Source organism: Zootoca vivipara, chromosome 2 (assembly GCF_963506605.1).
Source record: "Zootoca vivipara chromosome 2, rZooViv1.1, whole genome shotgun sequence".
NCBI classification, from domain to species: domain Eukaryota; kingdom Metazoa; phylum Chordata; class Lepidosauria; order Squamata; family Lacertidae; genus Zootoca; species Zootoca vivipara.
The window spans coordinates 12,674,060-12,693,138 of NC_083277.1; the positions used below are offsets into that span (position 1 = coordinate 12,674,060).

Below are 19,079 nucleotides of genomic sequence, written 5' to 3' on the forward strand. Positions count from 1 at the left end.
GACACAAGAACATACTTTATAGCAACAGCTGCATGATTGTGATTCTGTTCTCTTACCTAGCGGGCCACTGCCCCAACCCTGGCATCCCCATTGGTGCCCAAAAGGATGGCGCCCAGTATCGAATTGAAGATCGAGTCCGCTACAGTTGTGACAGAGGACTCTCTTTTGTGGGATCCAAAGAGCGGATTTGCCAAGAATCAGGAGCCTGGAGTGGATCGGAACCGGAATGTAGAAGTGAGCTGGGGGCAACATATGTGTTCTGGAATTGGAGGTTAAATCCTGGAGGAGTGGACCAAGAACTGTGACCCTGTTAGGGATGCCATACATCTGGAATTTCCTGGACAATGCCGGGATTTGGTTGCCGAAAGTCAGATCCAGGCAGAATTTTCGTCAGCCGGTTTAAATGTCTGGGAAAACCTGGATGTATGGCAACCTATTGTGGAAGTGTGGTTTTTTGCAGAATGTTTCCAAAAAATTGCTCAGAAACTGGTATTTGGGGGGAAGATTTTGCAAAACAAACAAACAAACCACAAAACACCTCAACAACTTTAGCCCAAAACAAAAGTTTCTGCTTCCTGCTTCCTGCTATGGCAACCCAAGTTTATTTATTAAAAATATATATACAGTATATATATACTGGAGGATAACCAGCCTTCACTTCAGATTTGTTCATGCATTCAAGGTTGAAATAATAATAATAATAATAATAATAATAATAATAATAATAATAATAATATTTTATTTATACCCCGCCCTCCCCAGTGAGAATCGGGCTCATGGCGGCTGACATCAATAAAATTACAATAAAAAATAAAAGAAAAACAATTGATTAAAATGCAGATTAAAATACAATTTAGATTTAAAATTTGTTTTTAAAATGCAGCCTCATTTTAAAATGGCCCAAATCAAAACCCAAAGGCCAGGCGGAACAGCTCCGTCTTGCAGGCCCTGCGGAAAGATGTCAAATCCCGCAGGGCCCTGGTCTCCTGTGAGAGAGCGTTCTACCAAGTCGGGGCCAATACAAAATATTGTTATTTGTGGACCTTGTTAAGCAAAAATCTGCCCTTATTCCCTTATGGGGTACGCAAGAGCCCTTACTGGGTTCTCCATCGGTCGGAGAATATAACAGAGGCCAACCAGAGAATTTTGAGAAGCAAAGTCTTAATTTATGCTGTTGCAACAGGGTCCTTCCCCTCACGCAGGAGAACAAGGAAGGAACCCAGAACAAAAGAGAGCCTCCACTTTTATCAGTTTTCCCATCACCAAGAAACACCCCCAAAATACATCATTCCTACATCACAGCTACGTAATCAATACCTCACAAAAAGGGAGGGTTCAAGGTAGAAATCGGAGCACCTTTGACACCTCTCCTAGTCCTCCTCTCACCCCTCCCGGGTATAAATTCCTAAACACAAAGAGAAATTAACAGTTTCCTAAAAGTTGATCACTATCTTTTGTTCGGAGGAGTCTTCCATTGTGAATGAGATGGCTAGCAGCCTGGCACCATTTATGGGGAAATGTCCAGTTGGCAGAGCCTCTGGCTTACAGGATTATGGCTCCCAAGTTGATAGTCATGTGGAAATGTGTGTGTGATTCTGGTCAGAGAGAGTCAAAATGGTGTCAGTCAGGCCTGTCTTCCTGTGCTGCTTCAGACATGTGCCTGTACATTCATGTACATGTTTATGAACAGTGTATATATATATATATATATATATATATATATATATATATATATATACCTTAAAATTCTTAAAACAAACTTAAGGTCCTCCGCGGGGCATACCAGGAGAGGCGGTCCCGTAGGAGAGGCATGTAATGGCCAGTCATGAATGGGCTTCAGGCTCGTGCTCTGCCCTCCCTCTTACCCTCATGTAAGTCTAATTTCCTTCCTCCCTTCCTGGTTTTGAGCAAACTGTAGTTTACCATGAAACCCAAATCCAACAAACTGCAGTTTGCTTCCACATCAGAACTGGAATCCCATTTCAACCTGTGTTTCTAGTTCCATTTTGCAAATGCAAGGGAACCATGTTTTGTGGTAACTATCAGTTGTCTGATTCATGGGATTGGGGGGGGGATTCAACCATATCTGGCGAGATCAGAGGCCCCCATCCTTTGACCTGCATCCTTTTCCTCGTTTCAAGTTGGCTTCAGAATCTCCTTGCGCGAACAACTTCTTAACACTCCAGATTGCTAATTCCCTGTCTCCCCCTTTTCCTCCCCAGACCCTTTCACCTTTGACACTCCAGAAGAGGTCTCCTCCAAATTCATCTCTTCCCTCACTGAAGTGGTTGAGGCTGCAGATTCCAACAGAAATATTTGTAAGTTTCTGGGAGCAAGGTTGGGTTTTGTGCAAGGATACCCTGACAGTAAGAGCTGTTTGGCAGTGGAATTTGCTACCAAGGAGTGTGGTGGAGTCTCCTTCTTCGGAGGTCTTTAAGCAGAGGCTTGACAGGCATATGTCAAGAATGCTTTGATGGTGTTTCCTGCTCGGCAGGGGGTTGGATTGGATGGCCCTTGTGGCCTCTTCCAACTCTATGATTCTATGACTCTATGATTCTACCCCAGGTCCAATTTGCAGGCGTGGGACAATCGCATTGTGAGATGCTCCCCATTTTCCTGAGTGGTAAGATAACCCAGGAAAGTGCTACCAAATTTCCTTTGGAGCAAACAGCACTGGGAACATTGCTTGTTTTTGAGATGGTACTCCTTTCCTCTATATATAGTTTGATTAGGTGTGTTTGCAATGGATTCTTTTTGACAAATATATAAGCAGGGTGTCAGCTGGGGGTATTTTTTGCTAACTTTCTGAATTTGTCAAGTTTGCTGATACCTGCCCTCTTGCGGCTCTTTCCTCCCCACAGCTGCTACAGGGAAGCGTAAAATCAAGATTGAGGTTGATGGCTCAATGAATATCTACATTGTCCTTGATGCCTCTCGAAGTATTGGTCAGCCAACTTTTCGGAAAGCTCGGGATGCAATCATCAAGTTCATCGAGAAGGTGTGGTAGGCTGAGAAACTTTCTGTGCTCTCCCGTTCCTCAAGAAGAGTAGCATGAGAACAGTGTAGAAGCAGAGGTCTGCTGTAAAGCCCCATCTCTATCGACTAGGATCATCAGTGGAATAAAAAGTTGTCAGATCTGGGTGAAAACTTTGGTGGGGAGCAAAGTTAGTCCAAGTAGGCCAAAAGTCAGAGTAGGTGAGTGGTTGAGTGGTTCGTAACGGGGGGGTGGGTGAGTTCTAGGACAGAGGGCCCAGAAGATGATATATAGTCAGTTGGAGAGAGGTTTGGAAGAGAGGTTCTTACTGTTTTGTAGCAGCATTAGCACAATGGCAATTGCTCCAAGCACATTGAAACTTGGTTAGATTTACATCTGCCCTCATCCACCTTTAAACAGACATTTCCCATGAAAATACTTAGGCTAGAATAAATCACAGAACGTAGCTTTGCAAATAAGTGAAGATTTTACTCACAGAGTTTTGGTAGTTATAGCAAACAAGCCTACATCCAGATCAGCGGCACAGCCATGGGCACCCGCATGGCCCCACAGTATGCCAACATCTTCATGGCAGACTTAGAACATCGTTTCCTAGACTCCTACCCACTCAAACCTCTCTTGTACCTACGATACATTGACAATATCTTTATTATCTGGACACATGGACAACAGACCCTGGAAACCTTCCACCAGACATTCAATGACTTTCACCCCACCATCAACCTAACAATGAACCAATCAATGCAAGAAATACATTTTTTGGACACTACTATAAAAATACAGGATGGACGTATAGACACCACCTTATACAGAAAACCAACTGACCGACAAACATATCTACATGCTTCTAGCTACCATCCCAAACATACCAAACAATCCATCGTATACAGCCAGGCCCTACGTTACAACCGTATCTGTTCCAACTCTACAGACAGAGAATCTCACCTAAGAGATCTACAGCAAACCTTTTTAGAACTAAAATATCCACCTGATGAAGTTAAACAACAGATCAACAGAGCCAGACTGATACCTAGGGAGAACCTGCTGCAAGACAGACCCAAAAAAGAAAATAACAGAACACCTCTAGTCATCACATACAGCTCCCAAGTTAAAACAGTACAACGCATCATCAGAGATCTACAGCCTCTCCTGGACAATGACAGCTCCCTTTCTCAAGCTCTGGGAGGAAGACCTTTCATTGCCTACAGACAGCCACCCAATCTTAAACAACTCCTCACCCACAATAATACAACCACCAGACTTAACATGGACACTGGTACCAGAGCCTGCAATAAACCCAGATGCCAACTTTGCTGCCACATACACCCGGACAACATCATTACTGGCCCCAACAACATCCAACATACCATCTCAGGACTATTTAATTGCTCATCTTCTAACATTGTGTATGCCATCAAATGCCAACAGTGCCCTTCAGCTCTCTATATTGGACAAACAGGCCAAACCCTACGCCAAAGGATAAATGGACATAAATCTGACATCAGGAACCATAAGACTGAAAAACCAGTAGGAGAACACTTCAATCTCCCAGGACATTCTATACAAGATCTCAAAGCAGCTGTTTTATTACAGAGAAATTTCAGGAACAGACTGGAAAGGGAAGTTGCTGAATTGGAAATCATTACCAAGCTTAAAACCATGGAAGCACCTGGGATGAATAGAGATATCGGATTCTTATCTCATTATGCATGATCAAGCTTTCTTTAGCACCTCAGCCCAGGACTAATTGCAGCCATCAGCAGCCATTAACACCCATCTACAGGTTTACCACTCCCATCAGCCCATCTCCCATTCCCACCCACCCCCACCAGCCTCTGTATATATATAGGGTCTGACACTTCTGTTTCTAGTGTATCTGAAGAAGTGTGCATGCACACGAAAGCTCATACCAAAATATAAACTTAGTTGGTCTTTAAGGTGCTACTGAAGGAATTTTTTTATTAAGCCTACATCCGTTAGTAGTAAAAGTAAAGAAGAAAAAGAGTTCCAAGCAACTTAAAAAGAAAGAACTTGGTTTCCTTAACAAATAACCATGCAGAAGATGCAGGCCGTGAAGATCTATTTTAGAGAGATTAATTTATTTGCAGGATCAGTTGAGCTGGGAGCCATGCTGCAGCTCCAGTGTTTTTTTTTCAGGAAAGGCCGAGGGAGAGAGAGGCAGATGGTTTCTCAAGAGACAATGCTCCTGAACTGAGGGGAGTAGATTCTGAGGCTAGGGCTTTATAGGGCCAGGTGGTCAGGGATTGACCGTTGGGATCAGCTGACCAAGTAAGCACTCAGACATGCTGCTAAACGTAAGCTAGATGATGCTCTCAATGCGCAAATTTTAGTCTGCTAGACTTGCTGTGGTAACAGAGATGGGGCAGGAAGGAAGACACTGGAATCTGACTGTTGGGATTTCCAGGAGAAGATATCAGAGTCCTGGCACCTTGCAAGCAGAACCCAATAGTTTGAGGAGGTGGACAGAGTGAGAACCTAGTAATTTCCAGGTTTGGAAGGAACGCAGCACAAAGTAACACCCCTTCCCCCTGTAATTTCTACACTGAGGTGGAAGGTGGTTGTTGTTGTTTTTTAATAAACATTTTAATTAGATTTTCCAATTTAAATACCTAATCCATCTTCCAATTATACAAATTATAAAAATATCAATTAAACAATTAATCTTCTGCCAAATTATACAAATTTATCGACTTCCCATGCTCCAGACTCAGAAGGCCTCTGGCCCTCTTTTTACGCTGCAATTCTTTCCCATTGTCCAGATCTTATTCCATAATCTTCTTGTTTTCCTTCTTCTTCTTTCTTCCAAGTCACTGAGTCCCTTCCAGCAAGCAAATTTTAATCAAATCATATTTAACTCCATATGAATTTATATTATAGTCCCCTTTTATGATTTTAGCATAGTTTCCTCCACGCTGGCACCCTGCCAAGTCTGTCTGTAAATCCATGAATCTTCTTTACAGCTAGCGACTCCGATCCTCAAAGGTTGCACACAGCAACCTTTTTAGGGAAGGTTTGCCAAGTCACAACCTTATACACAAATCTAATGTCTTTATTTATGGCTCCCTCCCCCTTTGACTGCTGTTACGACCGGGTGTCCCTTAAGATGGCTGAAAGTGGCTTTAAAGCTGCGTCATATCTCAGCGGTTTCTTGACAGGTTTCCAACTGCTAACGAGCTTGCTTCTCTCTGATATCCATAAATTTAGGGAACCCTCGACCACATTCCAAACAGATCCTCGATCATAAACTTCGATTATTATTTAGATTTTCAATTCACACAGTCTAATTCCAATTTCGCTTGCTTTCTAAATATTTTAAACGGCTCATCCGGAAGGAGGGTATTAAGTAGATATAAAACACAATTATAAAGTTCCAGCCTTCCCCTTCTGTTCCGTCGCGTGCTTTCTAATCTGATGAAAGACATTCTTCAATCCTTTGTTTTCTCAGTGGCTGTAGTTTGCAGTACAAATCTCCTTCTTTGTCTGAAGCATGTCCACGACTCATATCTAATTTCTCTCTTAAATCATGGAGCCTGATTTTGCTCGTAGAGATGGCGTCCGGGGGATCCGAACTCCCACGGGGGCTTTCCACCCAGGGCCCCCCACTTCTCCCTTCTTCCGAGCTCAAAGCTGGTAATGGGCCACTGCGGGTGAGACTGCACCCCCCCATATCCTGGGGGGGGGCGCTACGGGAGGCTGCATACTCCCCTTGGCAGCCTCGTAAATCAGCCTGTGGGGTCGGAGAGATGGAATTTTCAGCCATCTTCTACTGCGATCCAAGTGGAAGTCTGAGGTGGAAGATGGTTAATTGAGTTCATCCCTCCCTCTCCTGAAATGGTCTCTGGTTGTCCTCAGAGATGGAACTCACCACGAAAGCTGTCTGCCAACCTGAAGTGTGCAGCTTGAACAAACTAATAATGATAACAACTGCCATGAAGGTTCTTCCTTCTCTTGACAATCTGTCCTCTCAATATAGATATCCAGCTATGACACTTTCCCTCGGTACGGCATCATCACCTTTGCCACTCACAGCAAAGAGGTTTTGAGTACGACCAACCCAAAGAGCAATGATGCCTCCTGGGTGATTGAGCAGCTGGAGGCCATGAAATATAATGGTAAGCTCTGTTAGGGAGGTGGTTAAGGGACTGGGCAGGAGAATTATGGGGGGGTTGTTTTTATGCACCATTGGAAGGGTGGTGCTGTGGATTAAACCACAGAGCCTAGGACTTGCCGATCAGAAGGTCGGCGGTTCGAATCCCCGCGACGTTGTGAGCTCCCATTGCTCGGTCCCTGCTCTTGCCAACCTAGCAGTTCGAAAGCACATCAAAGTGCAAGTAGATAAATAGGTACCGCTACAGCGGGAAGGTAAACAGCGTTTCCGTGCGCTGCTCTGGTTCGCCAGAAATGGCTTTGTCATGCTGGCCACATGACCTGGAAGCTGTACACCGGCTCCCTCGGCCAGTAAAGCGAGATGAGCACCGCAACCCCAGAGTCGGTCACGACTGGACCTAATGGTCAGCGGTCCCTTTGCCTTTACCTATACCTTTGGGGGACAAGTAGCAGTCTGGAGGGGGAATATTTGGCAAATGGCTCCAGACTGCTTCAGCATCCCACAACTGTTTTTCTATCAAAATAGAAGCAGCCTGTTTGACTGAAATTTGGCTCAGTTCACATTTAAAGGCCAACCTGTTTGGCTTGCGCTTGCCAGAAACACACACAAACCAAGGCACAGCTGCCCTTTGAAATTCATATTTCTCTGTGATAGCTCAGTTGTTAGAGCGTAATACTCTTAAACTCAGGGTTGTGGGTTCGAGTCCCACATTGGACAAGGATTCCTGAATTGCGTGGACTAGATGACCCTTGTGGCCCTTTCCAACCCTACAATTCTATGAATATCTCTGAATTTTGCAGTGCAGTTCTCTGGCCAAGTAACATGCACAATAGTCCATTTGCTAGGGCCAGTTTTGCATATAAAGGCATCTTTCTTCATGAAAAAAATGTACAGCAGTAGATTATACCGGGGAAAACTGCTTTGGAAAGATAAAGTATGCATTTTAAGGGGATTTTCAATGAAGTGATGTGGAAATGTGCAGAACTGAACTGAAGCCTGGAAAAATGAGAAACCCAAATTGGCACATTTGCCCATCGCTCCTTGTAGAGGCCTGGTTCCCCCCCCCCTACAAGGAAGCCCCTGAGGCCTACTAAGGCTTTCCTCAGCTGTCCACCAAGTGGGTTGTTTGCCACGAGCTGAATCCTTCTTCTTCTTCCTGCAGAACACAAGCTAAGGCCTGGAACCAACATTTACAAAGGTCTGGATGCTGTCTATAAGATGATGATCAACCAGCAAGCAGACCAACTGAGGGAGGGGTTGAATCCTGCTCCCATTGCCACCACCACCCGCCATGTTATCCTCCTCTTGACTGACGGTGAGACCATAAGGAAGGGGGAATGTTACCTGCATCGTCACCCTCTCCTCCCCCTTATAAAAAGAACTATTAGAACAATGATTTCAGAAATTCCTTTGTTTTGAATTTCTATCCCATCCTTCCTCCCAAAGGAGCCCAGGTCCCAGCAAACACGTAAATGATAAAACGAATAAGATGTCTAAAAACAGTTCCAGTACAGAGATGCAAGCTTGGAAATACCTCTAGTACTTAAAAGGCTTGCTGCCTTTCATGCTTCTTTTTACCCATAATGGGTCCACAAAGAGTGCCCCTGAGCATGTGTGCTATTCTATTCCTGGGTGACTGCAACATGAGTGGGTGGCCGGGGAGGGGGGGGCTTAACCCAAATCCTGTCTTTGATAAAATCTCTCTATCCAGGGAGCAATGTTGTTGGCCTGTTTTTAAATAATAATAATAATAATAATAATAATAATAATAATAATAATAATAATAATTTTATTTATACCCCGCCCTCCCTAGTGAGAGCCAGGCTCAGGGCGGCTGATATCAATAAAATTACAATAAAAAATAAAAGAAAAACAATTGATTAAAATGCAGATTAAAATACAATTTAGATTTAAAAATTGTTTTAAAATGCAGCCTCATTTTAAAATGGCCCAAATCAAAACCCAAAGGCCAGGTGGAAAAGCTCCGTCTTGCAGGCCCTGCGGAAAGATTTCAAATCCCGCAGGGCCCTGGTCTCCTGTGAGAGAGCGTTCCACCAAGTTGGGGCCAATACTGAAAAGGCCCTGGCCCTAGTTTAAAGGACCTAAGGATATTTTGTTTCGACTAAGGATAAGGTGTTCCCGACAATGTGCAACGCATCTTTCCTCTCTGGAGAGACTGTTGGCTGGGAGGCCAAAACTCCCTTCAAAATGGTTCCAAACAACGGCATTTAGCAGAACTTCCAGCTTTACAGGGTCCATATTCCTCCGAGTACGGTACCAGATGCTGGGAGGGGGGGGCAAACAAAAGGGGAGGGGGTGTTGTCTTCCGGCCCTGCTTGTGGGCTTCCTAACAAGACTGTTAAAAGTGGAGTTTTCTTTGATCCAACAGGGAATAATGTTGTTGTTTAGTCGTGTCCGACTCTTCCTTGACCCCATGGACCAGAGCATGCAGGGAATGATGATGACGATGTCGATGATGATGATGATGATGATAATATATTTATACCCCGCCCATCTGGCTGGGTTTCCCCAGCCACTCTGGGCGGCTTCCAACACAATATTAAAATACAACAAAATATTTAAATACATGGCCTTGTAGTCTTTCCCTCCCAAAGCTGGAGGGCATTCCAGTATCATCTCTTCTGTGCTCACCAAATTCTCTCCCTTTCCCCTCATACCAGGAGACTACAACATGGGAGGGAGCCCTGTTCCTGTCATTGGGAAAATCAAGGAGTTCCTCGGTATTCCCGGCCAGCCCGTTCGTAATGACTTCTTGGGTAAGACATGTCACGTAACAATGTTGGGCTTTGTGGAGTGGGGTGGGGGTGGGTGGGTGGGAATAGTAAAAAGCAGCAATGCCGCCCTTTTTGAGAATGGTTTCATAGAATCATAGAATTCCAGAGTTGGAATGGACTATGCCAGGCATCCCCAAACTGCGGCCCTCCAGATGTTTTGGCCTACAACTCCCATGATCCCTAGCTAACAGGACCAGTGGTCGGGGATGATGGGAATTGTAGTCCAAAGCATCTGGAGGGCCGAAGTTTGGGGATGCCTGGACTATGCCTTGTCCAACCCCCTGCAATGCAGGAATCTTTTGCCCAATGTGGGGCTCAAACCCACAACCCAGAGATTAAGAATAGTCTCATGCTCTACTGGCTGAGCCACTCATAGCTACTTTTCATCTTGACTCACTTTAGGAGTCTTGGTAGACCACAAACTTGACATGAGTCAACAGTGTGATGCAGCAGCTAAAAAAAGCCAATGCAATTCTGGTCAATAGGAGTATAGCATCTAGATCAAGGGAAGTAATAGTACCACTGTATTCTGCTCTGGTCAGACCTCACCTGGAGTACTGTGTCCAGTTCTGGGCATCACAGTTCAAGAAGGATACAGACAAGCTGGAACGTGTCCAGAAGAGGGCAACCAAAATGGTCAAAGGCCTGGAAACGATACCTTATGAGGAACAGCTTAGGGAGCTGGGCATGTTTAGCCTGGAGAAGAGAAGGTTAAGGGGTGATATGATAGCCATGTTCAAATATATAAAAGGATGCCATATAGAGAAGGGAGAAAGGTTGTTTTCTGCTGCTCCAGAGAAGCGGACACGGAGCAATGGATTCAAGCTACAAGAAAGAAGATTCCACCTAAACATTAGGAAGAACTTCCTGACAGTAAGAGCTGTTCAGCAGTGGAACTTGCTGCAAAGGAGTGTGGTGGAGTCTCCTTCTTTGGAGGTCTTTAAGCGGAGGCTTGACAGCCATATGTCAGGAATGCTTTGATGGTGTTTCCTGCTTGGCAGGGGGTTGGACTGGATGGCCCTTGTGGTCTCTTCCAACTCTATGATTCTATGATTCTACCTTCCAAATCTACAATTCCAGGATATTTCATTCATTCTATGATATATCTTGCCTGTACATTGGCTTTGGTCATTCCCACTACTATCATTTAGGGTGGGTTTTTTTGTCAAGCAAATGTTTAGGCACCAAATGTGGATTGCAGGCTGCATTTAATCTGCATACCACATAAAGCAATATAACTGTGCAATACAATACAACTGTGTGCATGTGTACACACACAGCATAACAGTCGGCATAAATCAATTCAGGGTATACAGCATCACAAAGAGAACAAGGCTGAAGAACACTGATCTATGAATCCATGGGGCAACAATGTTTGGCAAGATGTTATCTCTTTTACTTGTTACCATGTGTCCTTGGCTGCATATGCTGGTTTTCACATGCACAGGAGGAACAAATATTTTGCATGATTGCATCTGTAGTTCAGGGTAACAGTCCCCTACGGGATGAATTTATACTTTTGCCAGAGGGGATCAGAAGTCATACTACGAAAAGGGCATAGAATCAAAGAGCCTGCCTTGCCTTATTTCAGAGGTACAGTGGTACCTCGGGTTACAGACGCTTCAGGTTACAGACTCTGCTAACCCAGAAATAGTACCTCGGGTTAAGAACTTTGCTTCAGGATTAGAATAGAAATTGCGCGGCGGCAGCAGCAGAAGGCCCCATTAGCTAAAGTGGTGCCTCAGGTTAAGAACAGTTTCAGGTTAAGAACGGACCTCCAGAATGAATTCTTAACTTGAGGTACCACTGTACTTCTTCCATGAACTACTGTGGCACTAGAAGGCCTTTTTCCCTCTGTCGCATGCTGGTGCTTTTTTCCTTTTATTTTCTTCATGTGGGAGTCTTATAAATTCTTGACTCACCCTTGCCTTCCACCCCCACTTGTGCCTAGATGTTTACATATTTGGTATCGGGACCATGGTCGCTATAGAGAATGTGAACGCCTTGGCATCTCAGAAGCCCGGCGAAAGACACGTCTTCAAGCTCAAAGACTACGATGAAGTACGGGATGCCTTTGAAGAAATGATTGGTAAGGCGAACCTTCATTTGAGGGATTTCAGCACCCGCCCAACTTGTCCTTCAACATTTCCTTTCCCAGAAATATCTGACTCCCAGCCTCCTCTCCATCCCCCCTCCTCAGTATCTATGACACAGCAAAGAGAAGTTTATCAAATGCCAACTCAAATGGCCATTTTCCACATCAGCTTTTCTCTCCTTGCAGAGGATTCTGGGAAATGTTTGGGAGCACCCACACGACACAGGCCAGTCCTACAGGTCTTAGTGCTGCTCAGCTTGAACAGAAAGTGCCATAATGGCCAGTAGCTTGAGTAGATTAGAACCATACGTGAAAAATATTAGCCATGATGGCTACATGGAACTTTCAGGTTCAGAGGGACTCTATCTGTGAGTCCCAGTCGCTAGGGAACTTGGCCTTCCCGAGAAGCACCTGGCTGGCTGTTGTAGAAAGCAGCGTGTCAGACTGGTCAAGCCCTTGGCCTCACCCATTACTTCTTGTGCCCTTTAGCAGCCCCGCAGCACTGGCTCAGTGTATAACCAAGGAGCTGGTGCTCTCCTTACCTTCCAAGTCCCAGACTGTAGAATCTGGGACCGGCAGCCGTGTGACACCGGAAGTTGCGTCAATGTAACTCCCGGTGTCGCTTTGCCCTTCTATGGGCACCAAAAATGGCCGCCGCCGGCTTCAAAAGTCGCTTGTACGCATGTCAGGAAGTGCGTTGACACAACTTCCGGTGTCGCTCCGCCCATCTATGGGCACCAAAAATGGCCGCCGCCAGCATCGGAAGTCGCGTCTATGCACTTCCGGACATGCGTAGATGCGACTTTTGAAGCCGGCGGCGGCCATTTTTGGTGCCCATAGAAGGGCAAATCGGAAAGAAAAAAAATGGCTGCTGGCAGGAGAAAATAACGGAGGAAAACGGGAGACGAAGTGATACGGGGGACCACCGGGAAAAGGTAAGTAAAAACGGGGGGTTTCCCAGGGAAAACGGGGTACTTGGCAGCTATGGTGCTCTCAGCTGCTTCCTCCTGTCAGTCCCCACCCACTTCCTTTCCCAGAGGAACCCAGGAGTCCTGCCCCTTTTGCCTCCTTCTCAACCCACGAGGCCCCTCTCTCCTTTCCTGGGGAGCTGAAGGTGACAACCTTTTCTCTTTCCAGATGAGAGTGAGGTTCTGTCCATGTGTGGCTTAGCCAAGGAGCACACACAAGCAAAGGACCAAGAAAAGAATCCCTGGCACGTCACAATCAGAATCCAGGTGAGGAGGAGACAAGGGTTTTCTGTAGTAGCATTCTGGTTGAGCTCTGGTTCTTTAGTAGCGGTCTGATGGAGATCCATACCTGCCAAGTCTCCCGCTGAAAAATGCAGGATCAGCAGCAGCGCGGCACCAGACGTTGCGTAGAAACAACTTCCGGGGCCGCTCTGCCCATGTGTGGGCACCGGAAATAGGGCAGAGCAGCACCGGAAGTCACTTCTACACATGTCCGGCGGCCATCTTGGTGATGGCCACCGGCATGCGTAGAAGCGACTTCCGGTGCCGCTCTGCCCTATTTCCGGAGCCCACACATGGGAAGAGCAGCACCCAAAATGGAGGCTCCCTGGCAAGAAGGAAATCTGGGGGGTTTCCGGGATTTTTCTCCATTCAGGAGAACAGCAGGAAACGGATTAAAATCCAGGGGTTTCCTGCAAAAAACAAGGATACTTGGCATCTAAGTGGAGATCTGGTTTGGGTTCATGGCTTCTGGAGCCTCTGAGTAGACAGAGAATGTTTGTTCCAAGCATAGTGCCAGCTGGGGCTTCCCCTGGTACCCCCATCGCTAAGGAGGGTCCTTGTGAAACTTGCTGGGTGGAAGTATGGTGTGGTTGCTTAGCAACCACAGGGCCTGCTTTCCAGCCACCTCCTGCACAGGACCTCTTTATCCAAATCTACATACAGCAGACCCTCCAAGTGCCTCTATTTTCCAGGGACAGCCCCAGATTTACAGACACCATCCTGATATCTGATTTGATCCTGAAATGTCCCGCTTTTCCTTAGGGCGTTCCTATTTTCATTAGAGAAATGTTGGAGGGAATGTTAGGATGTCCCTATTTTCATTGGAGAAATGTTGGAGAGTATGGAATAGGACATCCCTATTTTCATTGGCAAATAGAAGGGGAAGAAATGGAGACAGTGAGAGATTTTACTTTCTTGGGTTCCATGATCACTGCAGATGGTGACAGCAGTCACGAAATAAAAAGACGTCTGCTTCTTGGGAGAAAAGCAATGACAAACCTAGACAGCATCTTAAAAAGCAGAGACATCACCTTGCCAACAAAGGTCCGTATAGTTAAAGCTATGGTTTTCCCAGTAGTGATGTATGGAAGTGAGAGCTGGACCATAAAGAAGGCTGATCGCCGAAGAATTGATGCTTTTGAATTATGGTGCTGGAGGAGACACTTGAGCAGGCATCCCCAAAATGCGGCCCTCCAGGTGTTTTGGCCTACAACTCACATGATCCCTAGCTAACAGGACCAGTGGTCAGGGATGATGGGAATTGTAGTCCAAAACATCTGGAGGGCCGAAGTTTGGGGATGCCTGCTCTTGAGAGTCCCATAGACTGCAAGAAGATCAAACCTATCCATTCTGAAGGAAATCAGCCCTGAGTGATCACTGGAAGGACAGATCGTGAAGCTGAGGCTCCAATACTCTGGCCACCTCATGAGAAGAGAAGACTCCCTGGAAAAGACCCTGATGTTGGGAAAGATTGAGGGAACAAGGAGAAGGGGACGACAGAGGATGAGATGGTTGGACAGTGTTCTCGAAGCTACGAACATGAGTCTGACCAAACTGCGGGAGGCAGTGGAAGACAGGAGTGCCTGGCGTGCTCTGGGCCATAGGGTCACGAAGAGTCGGACACGACTAAACAACAACAACAACAACAACAACATTTTCATTGGAGAAATGGTGGAGGGGATGTCCCTATTTTCATCAGAGAAATGTTGGAGGGGATTCATTCAGTATTATGCAGAATGAGGTACTAGGAAGAGATTGCAGAATTATGGACTGTATCACTTCAGACAGAACAGGGGTGAGGAATCTGCAGCCAAACTATGAGGAAACAACATAATATCCAAGCCCTAGCCTTGTGGTGGTGGGGACACCAGGATTCATTTTAACCCAAGGCAGGTATATAGAGCTCATGCTATCCAGCAAGCCAAGTTTAGGAATCATAGAATCATAGAGTTGGAAGAGACCACAAGGGCCATCCAGTCCAACCCCCTGCCAAGCAGGAAACACCATCAAAGCATTCTTGACATATGCCTGTCAAGCCTCTGCTTAAAGACCTCCAAAGGAGGAGACTCCACCCCACTCCTTGGTAGCAAGTTCCACTGCCGAACAGCTCTTACTGACAGGAAGTTCTTCCTAATGTTTAGGTGGAATCTTCTTTCTTGTAGTTTGAATCCATTGCTCCGTGTCTGCTTCTTTGGAGCAGCAGAAAACAACCTTTCTCCCTCCTCTATTTGACATCCTTTTATATATTTGAACATGGCTATCATATCACCCCTTAACCTTCTCTTCTCCAGGCTAAACATTTAACCTTTGCAAAACCACCTGTACCAACAGTTTCGTGTAATACTGTACTTGAGTAGCTCCTCATAGCCACCCATAGCCATGCTGAGAGGCAAGACTTCCTCCTTTAGGCACCAGGTTAAAATCACAGCAGCCAGAAAACCCCACAGCCGCCTATCGCATCCGAGCCGAGAGCAACGGATCCGAGCCGAGAGCAAGGATTGCCACATATTTCCCATGGGGCTGGTCCTCTGTTCCTTCAACTGCTGACAGAAATTCAATAGCTATCATTTCCCCATCCCTGACTCTCTGTGATAGCAATAAGGTCCAACTGTTGAATTTCAGTCTTCACTGCTGCTTTTTCTTGGCTGGACTTGTGTGGCTTTAAAGGCAGAGGTGACGGCCTACTTGAAGTTGTCTGCGGTTGCAATCCTATGCACCGTTTCAGAAAATATAAGCTCCATGGAGCCCAGTGGGAGTTGCTTCCACGTAAACATGCATAGGATTGTGCTGTGGGTTGTCTGGGTGCTGCTCTTACCTGTCTGTTCTGCTTTCCTCTTTCAAATCAAAGCGCACTGGAAGGTTTGAACTCTGCAAAGGAGCCCTTGTCTCCGAGTATTACGTCTTGACAGCGGCCCACTGCTTCACCATAGATGACAAAGCTGAGGCGATCCAAGTCACGTTAGGTAAGCCAAATTCTCTCAAGCTGGGAAGGAACAGAGTTCCCAGAGAGGGGTGTGTGTGTGAGGGAAAACCTGATGTGGTTTCCTCTTGGGCCTTTTTAACAGGAACTGGGTGAGCAGAAATCAGAGGGCATGTTTTTGATCACCTCGTGACAAGCCCTGCAGGCAGCAGCGTTTACTGGAACTCTGCATTTAATTCTCATCTTCTCTGTCTAGGTGAGAATCAGCGCTTTGAAGTGGCTGCAGTCCGATCGCACCCACTGTACCAGATTGGGAAGCTACAAGATCGTGGAATCCGGGAATTCTATGATTACGATGTCGCCCTGGTGAAACTCACCCAAAAAGTCAAACCCTCTGTTTCTGCAAGGTGAGGTGGAGAGGGAGAGAAAATGTCGGTTTTCCATTGGGACTCCGATTAAAGGGGAGAATCACACCTGTGCCCGAGTGAAATACCTGTGTTCTAGGCCCAAGCGAGAAACAATAAGCAGCAAATAAGCAAGGTTCAGCCGCAAAACACAAGGGATATGAGATTGTGGTGTAGCATCTTGAAAATGTGTGGTTTTTTTTAATTTTTAAAGGAAAGGTAAAGGGACCCCTGACTGTTAAGTCCAGTTGCGGACAAGTCTGGGGTTGCGGCGCTCATCTCGCTCTATAGGCCGAGGGAGCCAGCGTTTGTCCGCAGACAGCTTCCGGGTCATGTGGCCAGCATGACAAAGCTGTTTCTGGCGAACCAGAGCAGCGCACGGAAACGCCGTTTAACTTCCCACCGGAGCGGTCCCTATTTATCTATTTGCACTTTGACGTGCTTTCGAACTGCCAGTTTGGCAGCAGCAGGGACCGAGCAACGGGAGCAACGGATTCAAACCGCCAACCTTCAGGTGGGAAGCCCTAGGCTCAGTGGTTTAGACCACAGCGCCACCCGTGTCCCTAAAAGTAAGCTTCTGGTCCTTAATAATAAGTAAATGATAGTAAGTTGTGGTCAGGCTGGATTCTGACACCTTTCATGGGTTAGAGACATTTACATCTGCTGCAGTGGGCTCTAGTCTGCAAACTTGGGCTGTAATAATTTTCTAGCTAAGCTTCTACAAACTTCCTTGCTGTTGTTATTTTGTAATGAGGGAAATGCACACTGCACCACCTCAGGAGCACTTTTGTCTATTTGCATGTTATGACTGATCCTTGACATTACCTGCCAATGTCCTATCATCTCTCTGAGGTCTGAGCTGTGGTGCAAATTAATCCTTGGTTGTGAAGTGGGGTATGTCCCACAACAGGCAGGCATTTGGTTTTAGGGAAGTGGCAAGGCGGTGGCCAAAGACGAACAATAGGAAGCTTTTACACTTCCCAAGCAAACGGCAAACAGTCCTAACAAAAAAATAAAAAAATAATCCTTCCAGTAGCACTTTAGAGACCAACTAAGTTTGTCATAGGTATGAGCTTTCGTGTGCATGCACACTTCTTCAGATACAATGAAACAGAAGTCACCAGAACCTTATATATAGTGAGAGGGTGGGGAGGGGTATTACTCAGAAGGGTGGTGGAAATGGATGATTGGCTGATAGGTGTGGTAAACCTGTTGACGTCTGTTAGCGACTGCAATTGGTCTTGCAGGAAAAAGAAAGGGCTGAGGTACTAAAGAAAGCTTGATCATGTATAATGAGATAATAATCCAATGTCTTTATTCAGACCAGGTCTCTCCATGGTTTTAAACTTGGTAATGAGTTGCAATTCAGCAACTTCTCTTTCCAGTCTGTTTCTGAATTTTTTCTGTATTAAAACAGCTACTTTGAGATCTTGTATAGAATGTCCTGGGAGATTGAAATGTTCTCCTACTGGTTTCTCTGTCTTGTGATTCCTGCTGTCAGATTTATTGCAGGCTCTGGTACCAGTGTCCATGTTAAGTCTGGTGGTGGTATTATTGTGGGTGAGGAGTTGTTTAAGATTGGGTGGCTGTCTGTAGGCAACAAAAGGTCTTCCTCCCAGAGCTTGAGAAAGAGAACTGTCATTGTCTAGGAGAGGTTGTAGATCTCTGATGATGCGCTGTACTGTTTTAACTTGGGAGCTGTATGTGATTACTAGTGGTGTTCTGTTATTTTCTTTTTTGGGTCTGCTTGCAGCAAGTTCTCCCTGGGTATCAGTCTGGCTCTGTTGATCTGTTGTTTAACTTCATCGGGTGGATATTTTAGTTCTTAATATCCTGTAGATCTCTTAGGTGAGTGTCTGTGTCTGTAGAGTTGGAACAGATGCGGCTGCAACGTAGGGCCTGGCTGTATACAATGGATTGTTTGGGATGTTTGGGGTGGTAGCTAGAAGCATGTAGATATGTTTGTTGGTCAGTTGGTTTTCGGTATAGGGTGGTGCCTATACGCCCATCCTGTATTTTTATAGTAGCATCCAAAAATGTATTTCTTGCATGGATTGGTTCATTGTTAGGTTGATGGCGGGGTGAAATTCATTGAATGTCTGGTGGAAGGTGTCCAGGGTCTGTTGACCATGTGTACAGTCCTGATGAGGAGGAAAGTTCTGGGTCCTTCTCCAGGGCTGGTGCTGGTGCTCTGCTAACTTCTCTCTGGTGCTCCTTCTCCACAGGCCAATCTGCCTCCCCTGTACGGCTGGGACCACCCGGGCTCTGAGGAAGCCCCACCCACAGACCACCTGCAGGAATCATGGTAAGAGGAGCTGGCCTGTTTGCGTGAATGGCCAACCTACCGCAGAGGGGCCACAGAGGTGGTACAAGCAGCAGGCTTTGTGGCATGCCTGGCAAAGAGGGCGTGAGCTGGCTGCTGGGGGACAGAGTCCAACATACACTTGTGTCTTTTCTCCTGCATTGTTGCCTTTTCTCCAGCTCAGTAGAC

The 19,079-nt window shown here is 46.0% G+C and overlaps 1 protein-coding gene across 1 annotated transcript in view; it reads left to right on the top strand.

The window, feature by feature from the left end:
* The window catches only part of LOC118080127 (uncharacterized), a 73,717-nt gene that overhangs the window by 46,616 nt on the left and 8,022 nt on the right, over positions 1–19,079 (top strand). Inside the window, exons 21-31 of the mRNA XM_060270989.1 lie at positions 61–234; positions 2,223–2,318; positions 2,862–2,998; positions 6,990–7,128; positions 8,287–8,439; positions 9,806–9,901; positions 11,871–12,008; positions 13,152–13,249; positions 16,113–16,227; positions 16,441–16,591; positions 18,814–18,893. Coding sequence (XP_060126972.1) covers positions 61–234; positions 2,223–2,318; positions 2,862–2,998; positions 6,990–7,128; positions 8,287–8,439; positions 9,806–9,901; positions 11,871–12,008; positions 13,152–13,249; positions 16,113–16,227; positions 16,441–16,591; positions 18,814–18,893 — 1,377 coding nt within the window. The remainder of the gene's footprint in view (positions 1–60; positions 235–2,222; positions 2,319–2,861; positions 2,999–6,989; positions 7,129–8,286; positions 8,440–9,805; positions 9,902–11,870; positions 12,009–13,151; positions 13,250–16,112; positions 16,228–16,440; positions 16,592–18,813; positions 18,894–19,079) is intronic.